Raw genomic sequence first — 14,527 nt, 5'->3', positions numbered from 1 at the left:
AGGCCACTGCAGACTGACACATGTTCCACTTATCAACAGCACGAGGGGCGCGAGGTCAGCGCAGGCGAGAAGTGGGTGCTGAGAACAGACCTTTGCGTCAGGAAGTAAAGAAATAAGGAGAGTGAGGGAGAGAGAGAGGAGAGAGAGGAATTTGCAATCAGCGATCTAACCATCAAGCAACATTCTTACCCCCCCCCCCCCGTCTTCTTCTGCTTCTGCTTCTGCTTCGACTTCGATTTCCTCCTCTCGATCCGCCTTCTTTTGTCTTCTTTTATGCCCGCTCGGACGTGGAGCAAACGAAAGAAGCTGAAGAGAGCACACATCGTTCTCGGTTTCTTTTCTTGCTCGCCTTTCCCCCGTTTCCTTGCCCGCCTCCCCGTTCCCCAGCCCACTGCCTTGGTACCAGTCATCGCCACACCACTCTGAGAACGGCCCTTTCCTGGGTCCCAAGCCAATGATGAACCCCATCCGACCACGGAATCGTTCGCGGGATCCTACTGTCCCCCTCTTATTTGATCAGATATTGCTGGATCGTATGGAGAAGTGGGAACAGAATGTTGCAACACGTCTGTTGGAAGTGGGACCGTACACTTCGACAGTGCGCTGGCCTCTAGGTCAAGTGATCTCGCTGTATGCATGCTGCGCCTGATTAGGCTTCGCCGTTTGATCGACAACTGTGTTGTGGACGGACGGGGGCTGAATAGAACAGAACAGACAGGTCTGTCACCGTCGTCGTCGTCGTCGGGCTTGGCTAGAACATGTGGGAAGGACGTTGGAGACATGTAGGTCACACAGGCAAGGTGAAGGCGAGGATGGACACTGGCTGCGAAATAGGTATGGGTGGCATTTCGTACCGGAGGATTACCGGTGGGAGAGGAGTGGACAATGGAGGAAATCTGATGCCCCAATCGCAACCCGACATTTCCATGCCTACCTCAGTTGTCTACATCCAGACGGTTCAGTCAGGTCCACCAGGAACACGCCGAGTGCTCAAACCCCCAACCAAGAGTGAAAACGGTATTGACATCGCGTGTGCCAAGTAGATGTTCCTTTTCAAAAAAGTGATGACATTGACGATCCGGAAAAGCCCGTCTATACGGCCCTTCTTTCTCCTGGAACGTTCCTCATACATCATCCTCCCATCCTCCTACTCAAATCCTGTCCCGCCCGTCGCCGCCGCCGTGCCGCCCAAATACTTCCTTTTTAGACTGATGTGCACGAATTCGGATTGGACGGCCACCGGAGGGGTGGCCTCGGAGGAGCAGCCAAGTAAACGCGTACCTACCTAACCCCCTTTCCCCCCCCACGCTGCCTGCTACGAAAGTACTTCGTACGGACTGCCATCACGAAATCCCTTCTATTTCCATGCCCCCCCCCCCCTTTTCATCCTGATATTTCTTCGGGGACTGTCGAAGCATGGGAACGGTAGCAATGGAACCTGGAAAACCTAACGCACTGCACATCCGGCAAACGTCCCGCCGGCTCCCCGAACGGACGTCGTGGAAGGTAGGGCTACATACATTGCAATGTCACCTCCTCCTCGCCCCCCCCCCCCCCCCCCCCCCCCCCCCCCCCCCCCTCCCCCCCCCCCCCCGCCCCCCCCACACCCCCCCCCCCCCCCCCCCCCCCCCCCACCCCCCCCCCCCCCCCCCCCCCCCCCCCCGCGCCCCTTTGAGCCCTGGCTACTTTCCCGCGGCAACGCAACGTGAACCAGCCCATGCCCACTCTCACTCACCCGCCTGCCCGCCTGACTACCCTCCTTCGGTACGGGAAACCAAGGATCTATCCGTAATCAAGACACGAGCCGGAAACGGGACTTCACCACCACCACCCCTGGGCCCTAAGGTCACAGTGGGCATTTGGGAAACGGGCGACTTGTGCGTCAAGAAGCGAACCTGATGATTGTTGTGCATCAACTGTACCTGTCTACCTATCTGCATGAGGCAGAAGCCAAAAAATGAAGAGAAGAGTCGCCTGATGGGGGTTGTTTCGGAAACTATCAAGGCCCAATAGTGACACAGAAAAGCCCTCCCCCTCCGTTATCGCTGCTCCCCCTCCGGCTCCTCCGTTGTCGATGATTAATGACTCCCGTTACGGAAATGACCTGTCAAACGCCCGTGTCGCAGCAGAACCAAGCCATGTCCGGCGCCTCACTATCCTTAGATCAAGGCACTCTCCATCAGTCGGTCCATGGCGTCCATGGCAGTGTCTTCCTCTTCAACGTGTATCTCTTCCTCCTGGCCAGTAGCAGCATCGCGTTCATCGGGTGACGGTGAGACTCCGGAAGCCTCCTTCGTGATGCTCTCAAATACCTCCAATAGGTCACCGTGGTGCACCACTCTGCCGTCGTCGAGATGAGTCTCCTGATGGGCATCCTTGTCATCTTGCTCGAATCGACGAATAGGGCACGACCTCATGGGTACCGCCTTGGCTTCGGGGTCGACGGTAGGCTTGATCTTGACCTTGCCTGTGGCGATGCGCCCCATGATCCAGTGAAAGATCCACGGGAAGCTGATCAGGGGCATCGATTGTCGCTTGTGATCTTCGTCTTCGTACTCGTCTGCAAGCGCTGCATTGACCTCTTGCTCGGTCACTTGATACATTGCAGCCACGAAAGGGGCGAAGTCTTCGAACCGTCTGCTCCCGGCCTCTGTGTAGCAAATCTCTCGGAATCTTTGCTTGAGTGCCGCTGATTCTCGACCAATGTCCTCTTGCTGCTTGTAGTCGCTGCCAACCCGGGGTTTTGACAGGATGAAGCCTGTCCATGCTTCGAATTCGGTGTGAACGTCGCGATGACTCATGAGACGACGCATAGCTGTGTCGTATTGATTTTTGATCTTGCGAGCCTTTTGTAGAAGTTCTCCGGGCAGTTCAAACCTTCTCAATACCCTTCCGTCAAACTTCTTGTCGTAGAGAGGGTTGAGCTCCTGCTCAACGATTCTGTCGAAGATCTTGCCAAGCGTAGTCTGGGATTTGTATGCATTAAATTTGCGCATGAAATGCGGCCACTGTTTAGGATCGAGCTCGTCAGGGTATTCAGCTGGATCTGCAGTTTTGACGTAGTCTACCGCCTTGGAGTGCAGCTCTGCCAGCCTCAAGCCTAGAAACTCAGTGTTAATTTGTATCTATCGTTACTCGCAGACAATTAACTCACATTTCTTGTCGTTCGCTCCTTGTTTAGAGAGATCGGCGTGAGCTAGATGTGCAGTTGCAACCTTGGCCAGGCAGTCATTCTGAATATAACGAACGAAGAATGTTCTCAGGTCTGATACCTTGACATCTCGCTTCAGTTTCGGGGCCTTGGGTGCGATGTAGTTCATAGGCTTGTGGTGCCAGTTCTGGGGAATGAGGTCTTGGTTCCAGATGACGAAGAAATCATCTCCGTCGAGGTCACCCCCGGAGCACATGCTAGGGACATCTCGATCACCGGTGCTTGGAAACACCACAACATTCTGGAGGTGGTGGAGGTCAGGGATATCAACCGCTTCCACAACCCGAATATCACCTGGATGAAGTGAAGGGTTTCGTCCCACGATGCACACGCCGGTGACGCAGTAGAATTCGCCATCTTGTGGTTTCGGAATTCGAAGGAAGATCTGCGGCAAGTCCTCGATGTTGTTGGTATTCTTCCCCTCAGTTGCCTGGCTGTGGCCTCTCAGTGTGCCTGTTTCGTCCAGGCAACCGAGAAGAAAAGCACTTTGATCGACGACCACGCGCGCCTTTTCCTTCAGCAGCTTCATAGACCAAATCCGCCAGAGATCCAGAATTGTCAGCACGAACGGCTCTTGAATCTCTGCATCCATGAAGCCCCAGCAGACGAGATCTTTGATTGTTAGAGATGTCATGTTCTCGTCAATGTATTGCCCCAGTAAGCTTACAGCGGCAACTCGGTCTTTCATAGCCTTCTCGTAGCCCTGGATTTGTTGCTCAGCAAGATCCAATATCGGACTGTCCTTGACACCGAGCGTCGTAAGAATGGTTATGGTTTGTCGATTCAGCGTGGCTGGTGAAAACTGCGCGAACTTGATGATCTCTAAGCCGTTGAACTGGGCCCTGAACTTTTCTTGTGAAGGTCGAATATGAACGTTGAGGCCCTTGGCATCAGGCCAGACAGCTAGCATGCCTTTGCAGCCACCCATGCGAAACTGGAAAGCAGAGGGTATTCCAACCGCATCCTGGCCCATCTCATGGACTACCATTTCGGCCAATAGCTTCGAAATTTTGCCGACACCATCGCTGAAGCAATAGCCTTGACGCTCGATATCTTGCATCTGTACAATCTGTGGAACGGTGACACCTCGGATTTCTCGCGTTGTAGAGAAGCACTGGCCGATACGAGCAGCGTATTTGGCGACATTTTTGATATGGTTGAAGTGCCCCATCCAGTCTCGGATCTGATCGCATGAAAGATGATCGGTCGGACAGAAGAAGTAGGCAGCGCACTCTCGAATTTGCGAGTTTCCAAACGCGAGGAATTCGTAGGTGCGGTTGCCAATCTTGATGCCTTGTTTTAGGGCACGGTAAATGCGGTGGTGGATTTCGTTGCCTGCATCGCTGTAGACCTTGCCTCTGTACAGCTCGTCCGTGAATTGAACTCTCAAGAAGCGGTCTTGATAAGAGTTATACTTTCGCAATACTCTGTTGGAGGATTCGACGCTTGGAGAGCAAAGGTGCATGGTCGATGGTGTGACAATGACCTTTCGGATCGTGGTGCAGTAGTATGGCATACTCATGCCGGGAAAGTAAAGAGCAGCCTCTCCACTCCCAAACATCTCCATCGGGTTCCATTCCCTTTTTCCTTGATCCGCAAAGTACTCGAGCATCCACTTTGCCCGGTCCTTGTCCATCTGACGCAGTCGGTCGATGAATGCCTGGTTAATGGAGTACTCTGATAGAATACCCCGTGAGATACAGACCTCAAGCTGGTAGTGGACCTCGAAGGGCAAGTGGTGATTATCGGAATCAGGGTCAAAAGATCTCAATCGACTGTCGGTAGCTTGGGCTCTAAACACAGTACCGAGCAGAGGAGGTCGCGAAGAGGTAGTCGCGAAGTGCTCTACAGTAATGGCCGTGATGTTGTGGGCCTCTAAAGCCTGCAGGAATTTCTCCAGAGTGCCGTTTCCAGCTTTTGGGATCGCGAATCTATAAGTTGTCCAGCGACCAGTATTGATGAAGTCAGGATCTTCGAAGTCTGACTGAAGTGTAATTGGAAAGTCTTTCGGCAGTTGATCATTGTGCAATATGACTGTGCGTCTTTCCCACATGTCCGTAATGCCCCATGAAGTCTTGCCCGCGGCCATCTTGCTTCGCATCTTCCTGCTTGCCTTCGTCCAGAACATAGGTGGAAGCTCTAACGGTATGACCAGAAGTATGTCTTCATTTCGGTCGACTCGATAAACACTAGTGAGGCGGGCGAACTCGATTCCGCACTTGTGGTGAAATATCTCGTCGTCGTCGTCACCGTTCTGGTCTTCTGATGAGTCCACAGGACAAGTATCAAAGTGAAGAGTAAGCTTCTTCTTGGTCAAACTCATGTCGATGCGCACGCCATTATGCACGGATTTAAAAACCATCATCTCCTTCTCCTGTAAGCGCGTGCCAAAGTCCATACGTTCCGCCTCAAGTGTCATCTTGGAATCGAACCAGATATTGGGGTTTGAGGGACTCTTTATCAGATTGGAGTATGTCTCATGAGGCGGTCGGAAAGTCTGGAGAATCACACGGGCGCTCTTGCCTCCCTTGTACCGGACGATGTGGAATCCTGACGACCAGAAGTTGACTTTGGGCGGAGGCTCAAAACGAACCAGGGCGTATCCATCGCGTTGGCCTTTCCGATTCTCTCCGATCTCTAGCAAAGAGATACTTCCATACTGTTGGAAGGAGTCGTATAGCTCAGATAGATCAACGGCTTCAGGAAGGCCACGAACCTTCAGCCTGAATTCCGGCCATGTTCGCCAAGGTTCATCTGCTTCTCCCATGACACGGACTGTATGCTAGAAGCCAAGGTTAGCAGAGTTGGTTGTTATATCCCGCAAGTTTCAATTGAAAAATTAATAATTGAAGTGTACCTGCCTGATGGTGTACGAGCAGGTTTGTTTTCTTGGTCTGTGGTTGTTCGCTAAGCTGAGGACGTATTTCGTAAAACAGCTATGAGCTGCGGGTATGTACTTAAACGGGTTGGCTCTCGACAAGATAGCCTAGGCGGAGTGTCTTAGATGAAGGCAGAAGGGAAGATCGAAGTCGAAGTCGGAGGCTCAAAGGGTGAGGTCAATTGGAAGGGCAAAGACGGGCGCGGAGGATGGGGACAATAGAAGGCTGGGGGTAAAGTCGAGGTAAGGAAGGCACCCTGAGCCCGCGGCACTTGAGGTGCCTATGAAGAAGGAGCGAGGACCAGGCAATTCACTCCGGTCTCTCTTTCCTCAGGTCAATCATTCCTGGATTGAAATTGCTCAAGTTTTCGAATTTTCTTTGCCCAAGCACTTTGCATGCAGCTACCCGTAACCCAACGCAATCTCCAAGTTCAATCATGGCTCGATTGCCCGCCCTCATTCCATCTCCTACTCGGTTGCCCACTTTAGACTCTGCACATCATTGTCATCGGATGTTTGCTCTGATATTAGATTTAAATCTCATCTCAATTTTCATCATTATCCGTATCTCGTTGCGACTGAGCTTTTGGTCCTTGCTTCCTGTGGACTGGAACAGCAACACAGCCGCAACGACATGAATAGCTCCCGGCGAATCGAAGACCACAGTCTGGCATTCAGTGTTTATCAAGCAAAATGCCGGCATGCCTCTCTAACAATTTTCCGATCTTGTTCTTGGTATGGTCCCCTTTCTGGTCGTTTCAGGCACCTAAGTAACACATTCTGGGCAACAGATCAGAGAACAATCCACATAAGCCCAACCCGAAAGGCTTGTGTGATGGTAGATATTCCATGACGTCCTTACGCAGCCCTAGACAGTCGTTTTTTGATGAGAATCACCAAAGCTTCGGCGATGGCAACCGCTCTTGGTGACATCTCATGTCAACGGGCCTCATAGCTATACCGAGGAACCTTGGTTCGTCCTTGAGCCCTCTGGAATGTCCATGATTTTTCCGGGGTTCATGATCCATTTGGGATCGAGCGCACGCTTGATCGACTTCATTACGTCGAGGGTGTCGGAGCCGACTTCGAGGAGCAGAGACTCTTTCTTGCCCCAACCGATCGAATGCTCGCCCGTACACGTTCCATCCATATCTATTGCTCGCTTGACCATGTTGTGGACGCACCTCTCGACCTTTTCTCGCTCTTCAGGGATCGTCCGGTTGTAAATGATACTTTCGTGGAAGTTACCGTCGCCGATGTGGCCAAGAATACTTGCAAACAGCCCCATATCGTCCATCTCCTTCTTGCTGATCTCGATGAGGTCTGCCAGACGGCTGAAGGGAACAGCGACATCCGTACTCCCTACACATCGTTAGTCTCAGGATGCTCATACTGACCAAGACATAGGGCAAGCTACTCACAAACTTCTTCACCGTCCTTACGAAGGGCCAGCATTGACCACAGTGACTCTTTCCGGGCAGACCAAAGCAACTTCTGCTCGAGCGCGTCCTTTGCGAACTCGAAGTTACCGCCCTTGTGATTCTTGGTGATCTTCTGAACGAGACCAATGTTCTCCTTGACACCGGCTTTGGTACCGGAGAACTTGAAGAATAGGGTCGGGAGTTCCTGCCAAACGCGAGGTGCTGTTGCGCCACCCAAGTTGACGACCTTCATCTGGACCTCGTCCATGATTTCCATCGCAGCCACAGGAATACCATTGCGCATGACTTCGGCTGCAGCCGCAGCAGCGTCTCTGATACTGGGGAATGTAACTACAGCGACCGAAAAGTCTTCGGGCACAACAGTGAGCTTCAGGGTTGCTGGAAGCGGTCAGCAAACACTCATGGAAGCAGTAACAAGCTGGACCAGGTCATTTGCCTGTTCCGACTCACCTTCAGTTACAAGGCCTAGTGTTCCCTCAGATCCTACGAACAGTCCATTCAGATTGTAGCCGGCGGAAGACTTCCTTGGTCGTCTCCGAGTCTTGACCACAGTTCCGTCTGCCAAGACAACGGTAAGGTTGATTACCCAATCCTTCATGGTTCCGTATCTAACGGCGTTGGTACCTGAGCAATTTGTACCGATCATTCCGCCAATCTTTGCGCTTGGGCCTGTTTTGTCGTGAGTCCTAAATACCTGTTTTTATGGAAGATCCTGCGCTGATTTTGGCTTACCAGGGTCGATAGGGAAGAAAAGACCGCTCTCCATTTTTGCCAATTTTTCGTTCAAGTCTTGCCATCCGATACTCGGCTGAACAACAATGTCCATATCATCCTTATTGAAGGAGAGAATCTGGTCCATAAAGGCAAAGTCGACGCTGATTCCTCCGTATGGTGCCGAGAAGTTCCCTTCCAGACTGGAACCACCCGAGTAAGGAATGATGGGAACGTTGTACTTGAAGCATACTCGTGCAATCGTCGCCACCTGCTCTGTTGATCGCGGGTATGCGACAGCAACCGGAAGGCCATCAGGATTGGTCGAGGACCATTCAGAATACCCATGAGCATGCAAGTCGTCGGGATCCGTGGAGATAATATCCTCGCCACCCAGCTCCTTTCGAATCTCCTTCAAGGCCTACACACCAAGTTAGAGGCGGAGGTCATTCTCATGATAGGATGCGAATACCTGCTCCATTTCGGCCATGCTTGCATAAGTCACGGGGCGAGACAGACCATCTATAGGAAGCAGGCCGCTACCGAGAGGAAGAAAGCCAGCGGTGGCAGAATTGTCCTTTGTCGAACGAGCAAGACCCCAGCCAACGGCACCGGCGGCTAAAGCGACAGCCCATACTGAATTACCATGCCAACCACTTTGCGAGGTGTTGGCCGAACCTTCAGAGCTGGCCCGGGGGCTGCTTCGCCGGGTGGTCGTGGTCGAAAAGCTCCGACCGGCATAGAGAGCGGGCCCAGCGAGTCGGCCCCTCAAGCCATGGCTCAGGAGGGGCCTCGCAGAGAGTTTGGCCGGCATGCAGGGGATGAGAGCCATCTACACGGACACAAATCGGATTCCTCGAAGAGAAAGTCTGTTATTGGCCAAGAGGTCGACCAGGGTAAGATGCTGGACTGGACAGGGTTTAGTGGTGGGTTGCGTCGGCGAGATGGCTTGCGTCGGCGTTCGAGGTTGATATCGGCCTGCGCTACTTCTGATTTTGTGCCAGTAACTTCGAATCGCACTGTGAATTGTGAAAAGGGTTTCCTGATGTCCGGAGTTTAGGACGATGTGAAAGTCGACCAGATATCAGTTTGTCAAATGATGACGATACAGAGATCTACCGAATGGCCCTTTGCCAAAAGCGTCCAGGTATAGCGCGAAAACGAGTCCGTGGCAACCAAAGTCGGGACGGTGAATCTAGCAAAAAGAGGAAGACGATGTGTTTATATTCAGGAAGCGAGCGAAATCGTCGACCACATATCCCAATCAACGGGTAATGTCGCAATCGCCGACGAAGCAAGCTAAGAAGCTGAGTGTTGGGGCAAGTGGGTATGGTGGATGACAACGGGGCCCTTCGCCTTTAACAACGATGCCTCTGCTCATTTTTTGTGGAAGAAGTTGAGAGCATGACCCAGACGTCAAGTACCTGGGCGTACCGCAGCCCACATTGGGAACAAGGTGCAGACAAGCCAGATGGAGTGGGTGCGAGACGACGTTCTTGCAACCAATCAAGACACTGGAGAAGGGGAAAACAGGCCCAAAAAGTCAAGAAGTCAAGAGCCGGCGGGCTAGGAAGACGAAAGCATGGCTAGCGAGTGAGCAAAGGTGGTAGCCCTGAGTTGTCAGCGGGGGTAAGACTCTGGACTTTTCCACGATGAGGTACTTTGCAATACCTCGCTTGACTAGCACCGGTCCAGGCAAGCTTTCCATGTGGAGCGGCGAGCTTGGATTTGCCATGTTGCTACTACTCCGTAAAGACACGACAATGAGGACTGGATCCGGGGACAGGCGGGGAAAATGCCGAAGCTGAAACAATCCGAAGTCGTCGATGTTCTCGGTGAACGGTATGTTTCCCCGCGGAGCGACAAGGCGAAGATAAACGAACAGGTTCGATACAGATTCGCGATCTCTCCGGGCGTGGTGTAGCTCAACGTTTCTCGGCGACGCTGGGTGACTGAGGGCTCGAAAATGAACTAATCGGCAACAGAAACAGTGTCATCGGAGTTGATGCGAAAAAGGAGGCCAGCATCGAAGGTCTGAGTGAGCATGGACACGAGCTCGATAATGGACCAAGGTAGAGCCTTTCACGTCATCAGTAGGAACTGATGCTGGGTTGTGATGCAGGTGTGACCCCCGTTTCGTGGGGTGGCTCAAGCAACGATGGATGGGGGGCAGCAACAACCTTCCGCAGTTGGTCTACTGGAAATCTGATTACCAACAGCATCCCACTCTTTGAATTGGACTTCTCACCGACGTAACTGAAGTTCACGGCAACGGCAGCCACAAATTACCACTGGCAAGCGAATCGAATGTCGAGTTCGGAAGGCTGACGGACTTCGTGCCCTGCTGCCCTTGAGTTGTACACGGTGAGACGGAGAAGGGCAATACTGATGAAGCCTGACAGACTCGAGATGCCACTGACGCAGAAAATGCAGGCGAGCTGGCGTACCCCCAACGAACAGCATGGGTACAGGGGGCCGAGAAAATTTCAATCTCTTCCCATGACCACGATTTCCAGCCTCTTGTGAGCGACAAAAGAGCCCTGATTTCTGACGAACCCCCGCGCCCCGGCCTGGTCGGTGTAGAGTCCGCAGTGGGTCTCGCACGAGGGGTAACGGTGGCCTACGGTGACCGCCGAGGACGCAGGCCGTTGGCTTCCGGGGCCAGCCAAACAAGAAGTTCGTGAGGGTGCCGCTTGCCGGCTGGAATATGCCTCCTCACCTGTGGATATGAATGCAGGTTTCTGGACATTCTCTCACAGAAGGCAATCCACTGCGAGGTCGCACTCGCCTGGTGGATCAAGGGCGGGCATGGGGTCTACAGTCTTTCAGCGGAAACTGTACGAAGAGAAGTATTCCGAGATGAGGGTGCTGGCTGTCCCACCCACTGAGTGTGCCCCGGAAGTCCGTTCCCGATGGCAGCGCCGACACGGAGGTTTTCCGAGGTCAAGATAACAGAACCCACAGTAGCACTGAGTAGGTAGATGCCTACACAGTATGCGACGAAGCAGTCAGGCAAAGCAGCTCAGCCTCTCGTTCCATCTGCAGTAGATGACATTTCTGTCATCTGACCTCCAGAAGACAGGTTGGCATAAGCTCAATGGTGTCCCAAGTACTCATTACGGGCGGAGGTGGTAAGCAATTACATTGACCCCGACCACCACCTCAGCTACTATTAATTTGGAGACACCATCATTCAGAATTCAAGTTATGTCAGCGATGCGTCCGAGGTGCATACCCCAGACCGGACGTCACACGCGGTGAGACTATGGCTTTGCGGAACCATTACACTCTCTTAAAGCAATGAGACATACTGTTCTCTTCTATTGCAAGCAAGACAGCGGAATGTTTAATAGTCACGAAAAGGAATTCTCATCTCCAAAGTGTGCGGCTTCCGATGACAAACCGCCACTCTTTCAACGCCCGCTCAGCCCTCCTGTCGACCTGCCCAAAGGATTTTCAGTGCATCAGTGGATGCGTGCCTCCCACGCCGCAAGCCTGTAACGCAATCCCCCTTGCTGCTAGCCATGCGGCCCCAAGAATCGATGAGATTCGATCATCGGTCCAAATCAAGGTAGCCTGGATGCTGCATGGACTTCCAGGTACTCAGGCCAGGGTCGGAAGTCGGAATGCCCAGGCCAGGAGAGCCTCTCGCAGGGCTTTTCCTTCTCATAATTCCTCTACCGAGAGTCAACTAGCATCACAGAGACCATCTCACAGTCGTAATCCGCGCTATTATCAGTGTCAGCTAGCGGTGGTATGATAGCCTTGGACTTTCGCCTAAGAATGTCTGCCTGCTCTGATGGATTTGATCAATCTCAACGCGCCATGGAAATCCCGAACCCTGATCGAAGCTGCCGCCAACCACGAGAACGCTTGCTTAACGGTCCACATATCGTGGAGTCTCCGTAGCGTACAAACATGCGGATTCTAGAACAAAGCAAAGAAACAACGCCCTGTGCCCGGGGGAGCTGCGTCGTATTCCCCCGCACACTCCTGACTGGTTGCCTGTGTCTCACATAAGGCGGCAAAGTCGCCGGAAGGCATGTCGTTCGCCGCCTACCTGGTGGTGTTCCTTTCTTGCCAAAGCCTAGCTGGGCGTGTTCAGGGTCCCTCCCATTGAACGAAACGAACCAAGGTAGCTTTCAGCCAACAACGCTTATGCCTCGTTCCGAACCTTCAACGTGTTCCACTGGGCTTCAAACCGGAGTATTGATGTCCCTCCAGGATTGCCCTAAGAGTCTTGAGGGACTTAGTAGGTTAGTCTGATGTTTCGTTAACCGCCCAGCGTGGTAGGCTGGTAGCACGTTGGCTCCAAGGCTAGATAGACTCTGCCGGTGGGTTCTGGCAGTGCGTGTGTTACGGCGGGGTTGAGTAACCACAATGGCGGGGGGAATGTTCCACCTCCACAAACGTAAAACAATTTAGACAACGAGAAGTTGGTAGCCGGGAGATACTGCGGATGCTTCAGCTGCCCTTCATTTCAGGTCACGAAGAACTCAAAACATGAAATATTTACATTATTCGTCAGCTCAGACGTTGAGCAGCAAACAGTCATGAGAGACGGAGGCTATGGCGTCCCCCTCTCTTCTAATACAAACTGGCAAACCGTGTCAGCAGGTTGATTTGGGATCAGCTGCAGTGACTTCTATGGCTCAGGCACAAGCCGCCTCGTTGGAAATGCTTCGCCTCTCGGGCTTGCAAACCACGATTGTGAGTTATGACGAAACCGCCATAGAGCCATTCTGCTCACCGTCGTTGTACCAAAGTTCTCAGACAGCCCTTTTACCCCGGAATCAGGATCAGGCCCCAAAAAGTCGTGGTATCGAAACATTCTCAAAGAGGACGAGAATCTCGCCTCCACCCCCCCCCCCCTTCTTCCTCGGGGAGAGATATGCAGTACCCCTTCGACAGCAAAACCGAAGAGTTATTGCCCCCTTTCGTAATGCAATGACCAATCGATTTGAGGTGGTCACGGTGAGAACTTCCACTGGGGTAGACAAAATTACCTAAGGTAGCTACCCTACTCGGATCCTACTGCCTGGGAATTGGTTCCCGCTCCTTCTCCTCCCCCGCAATCATCCACAGCAGGTTCGAGGTAGACATACACACACACCTTGGAGAATGAGTGTGTGTGTGTGTGTGTGTGTGTGTGTGTGTGTGTGTGTGTGTGTGTGTGTGTGTGTGTGTGTGTGTGTGTGTGTGTGTGTGTGTGTGTGTGTGTGTGTGTGTGTGTGTGTGTGTGTGTGTGTGTGCGCGTAAGAATGCTGCACAGTACCTATGTCCAAACGATCTCGTGGCTGTAGACCAAACGTGGACTGCCGGGGTGAGCCTGCGTCATACAAGCATGCAGCAGAGGGCACGAGACCGGTTACCTACTGTGCGGTCGTGGTTTTCCGTGTGGGCTTAGTGGTCGACTGGTTTTGGGCCCCTCGGGAAACTTGGCGATGTAACTGCGGCCCTTGTCTGTCCTTCGCTCTACTTTGTCGCTTCCTCTCGATGGCTGTGTGCTTTGACGAAGTATAACCCGCGCTTCCCCTTTCCTTGGGAGTTGAGCATGGGGAAAGGTCGGTGCATGGTAAGATGAGAATTACCTAGCGGGCAGGTATATATTGGGGTGATGAGTGGTTTATGGCTGATGCCTCGAGCTAAGGACGTGCTGCTAGTGGAAGGCTTTATGGAGGGGTTCATGATTGTTTGTCTGGCAGATGTTATCTCCGAGGGCAAGCTGCATGGGGGGAAAGCCTCTAATGGATTCCCATGAGGACGTTGCGAAAGTGAATACATCGAATCACTTTGTGGAACTTATGGGTCTGCACGCTAGCCACAATGTTTATCGAGTTACGTTAATTGTCAAGACTTGGGAAGCCTGTGCTGTGCGGTTTTCACTTCCATGTGGCCAGTTCTGAATCAATAGACACCAAGAGACGTTACGCAGCGGACAACAATACGTCAAGGGTGCAATGGTACGTGATTACGTCGCAGTCTCCCAGGTGGAGGTAGGATACGATGTTTTCACAAGACAACATCACGGAGCGAGGCATATGGGAACTCAAGATTGGGCGGAAGAGTGACCTTCAATGGCTTGGTATTGGCCGCAGCTATCTGCAGGATAGTCGAAGCCGACAACTCTAAAATCAGCCCTAGACTCCGTAATTTTTTTGATCATGCTCAATCCCATTTGCCCGACCCAAATAACCGTTTCCGTCTCCGAGAAGAGACATTCACGAAAGTGTGTAGCAATGCAGCCGAGGTGTCACCTTTCGGAGCAGCCTGGCTGCAGCACAC

General features: G+C 52.6%; 4 protein-coding genes across 4 annotated transcripts; 1 reads left to right on the top strand and 3 right to left on the bottom strand.

Moving 5' to 3' along the window:
- Positions 1–2,159: 2,159 nt before the first annotated feature.
- Positions 2,160–5,978, bottom strand: CCOS01_01563 (RNA-dependent RNA polymerase; the record flags this gene model as incomplete). Its single annotated transcript, XM_060449757.1, has 2 exons — positions 2,160–3,100; positions 3,155–5,978. 2 exons carry the CDS (start codon positions 5,976–5,978, stop codon positions 2,160–2,162), a joined length of 3,765 nt encoding a protein of 1,254 aa, XP_060321195.1.
- Positions 5,979–7,044: 1,066 nt separating this feature from the next.
- Positions 7,045–9,074, bottom strand: CCOS01_01562 (glycolate oxidase; the record flags this gene model as incomplete). Its single annotated transcript, XM_060449756.1, has 5 exons — positions 7,045–7,451; positions 7,511–7,909; positions 7,982–8,200; positions 8,264–8,663; positions 8,715–9,074. The coding sequence occupies 5 exons, from the start codon at positions 9,072–9,074 to the stop codon at positions 7,045–7,047; spliced, it is 1,785 nt and encodes a 594-aa protein (XP_060321194.1).
- An 820-nt stretch (positions 9,075–9,894) lies between these two features.
- CCOS01_01561 (uncharacterized protein) lies at positions 9,895–10,318 on the top strand (the record flags this gene model as incomplete). The annotated part of the gene is made up of 3 exons (XM_060449755.1): positions 9,895–9,950; positions 9,998–10,084; positions 10,228–10,318. 3 exons carry the CDS (start codon positions 9,895–9,897, stop codon positions 10,316–10,318), a joined length of 234 nt encoding a protein of 77 aa, XP_060321193.1.
- A 410-nt stretch (positions 10,319–10,728) lies between these two features.
- CCOS01_01560 (uncharacterized protein) lies at positions 10,729–10,959 on the bottom strand (the record flags this gene model as incomplete). The annotated part of the gene is made up of 1 exon (XM_060449754.1): positions 10,729–10,959. A coding segment is annotated over one exon (231 nt), but the record flags the coding sequence as incomplete, so codon positions are not given.
- Between the last annotated feature and the right edge of the window lie 3,568 nt (positions 10,960–14,527).

The sequence above is a fragment of the Colletotrichum costaricense genome (assembly GCF_030867565.1).
Source record: "Colletotrichum costaricense strain IMI 309622 chromosome Unknown Scaffold_1.1, whole genome shotgun sequence".
NCBI lineage: Eukaryota > Fungi > Ascomycota > Sordariomycetes > Glomerellales > Glomerellaceae > Colletotrichum > Colletotrichum costaricense.
Note: the sequence above shows the minus strand (reverse complement) of the source record. Positions and strands in the feature narration are given on the sequence as shown.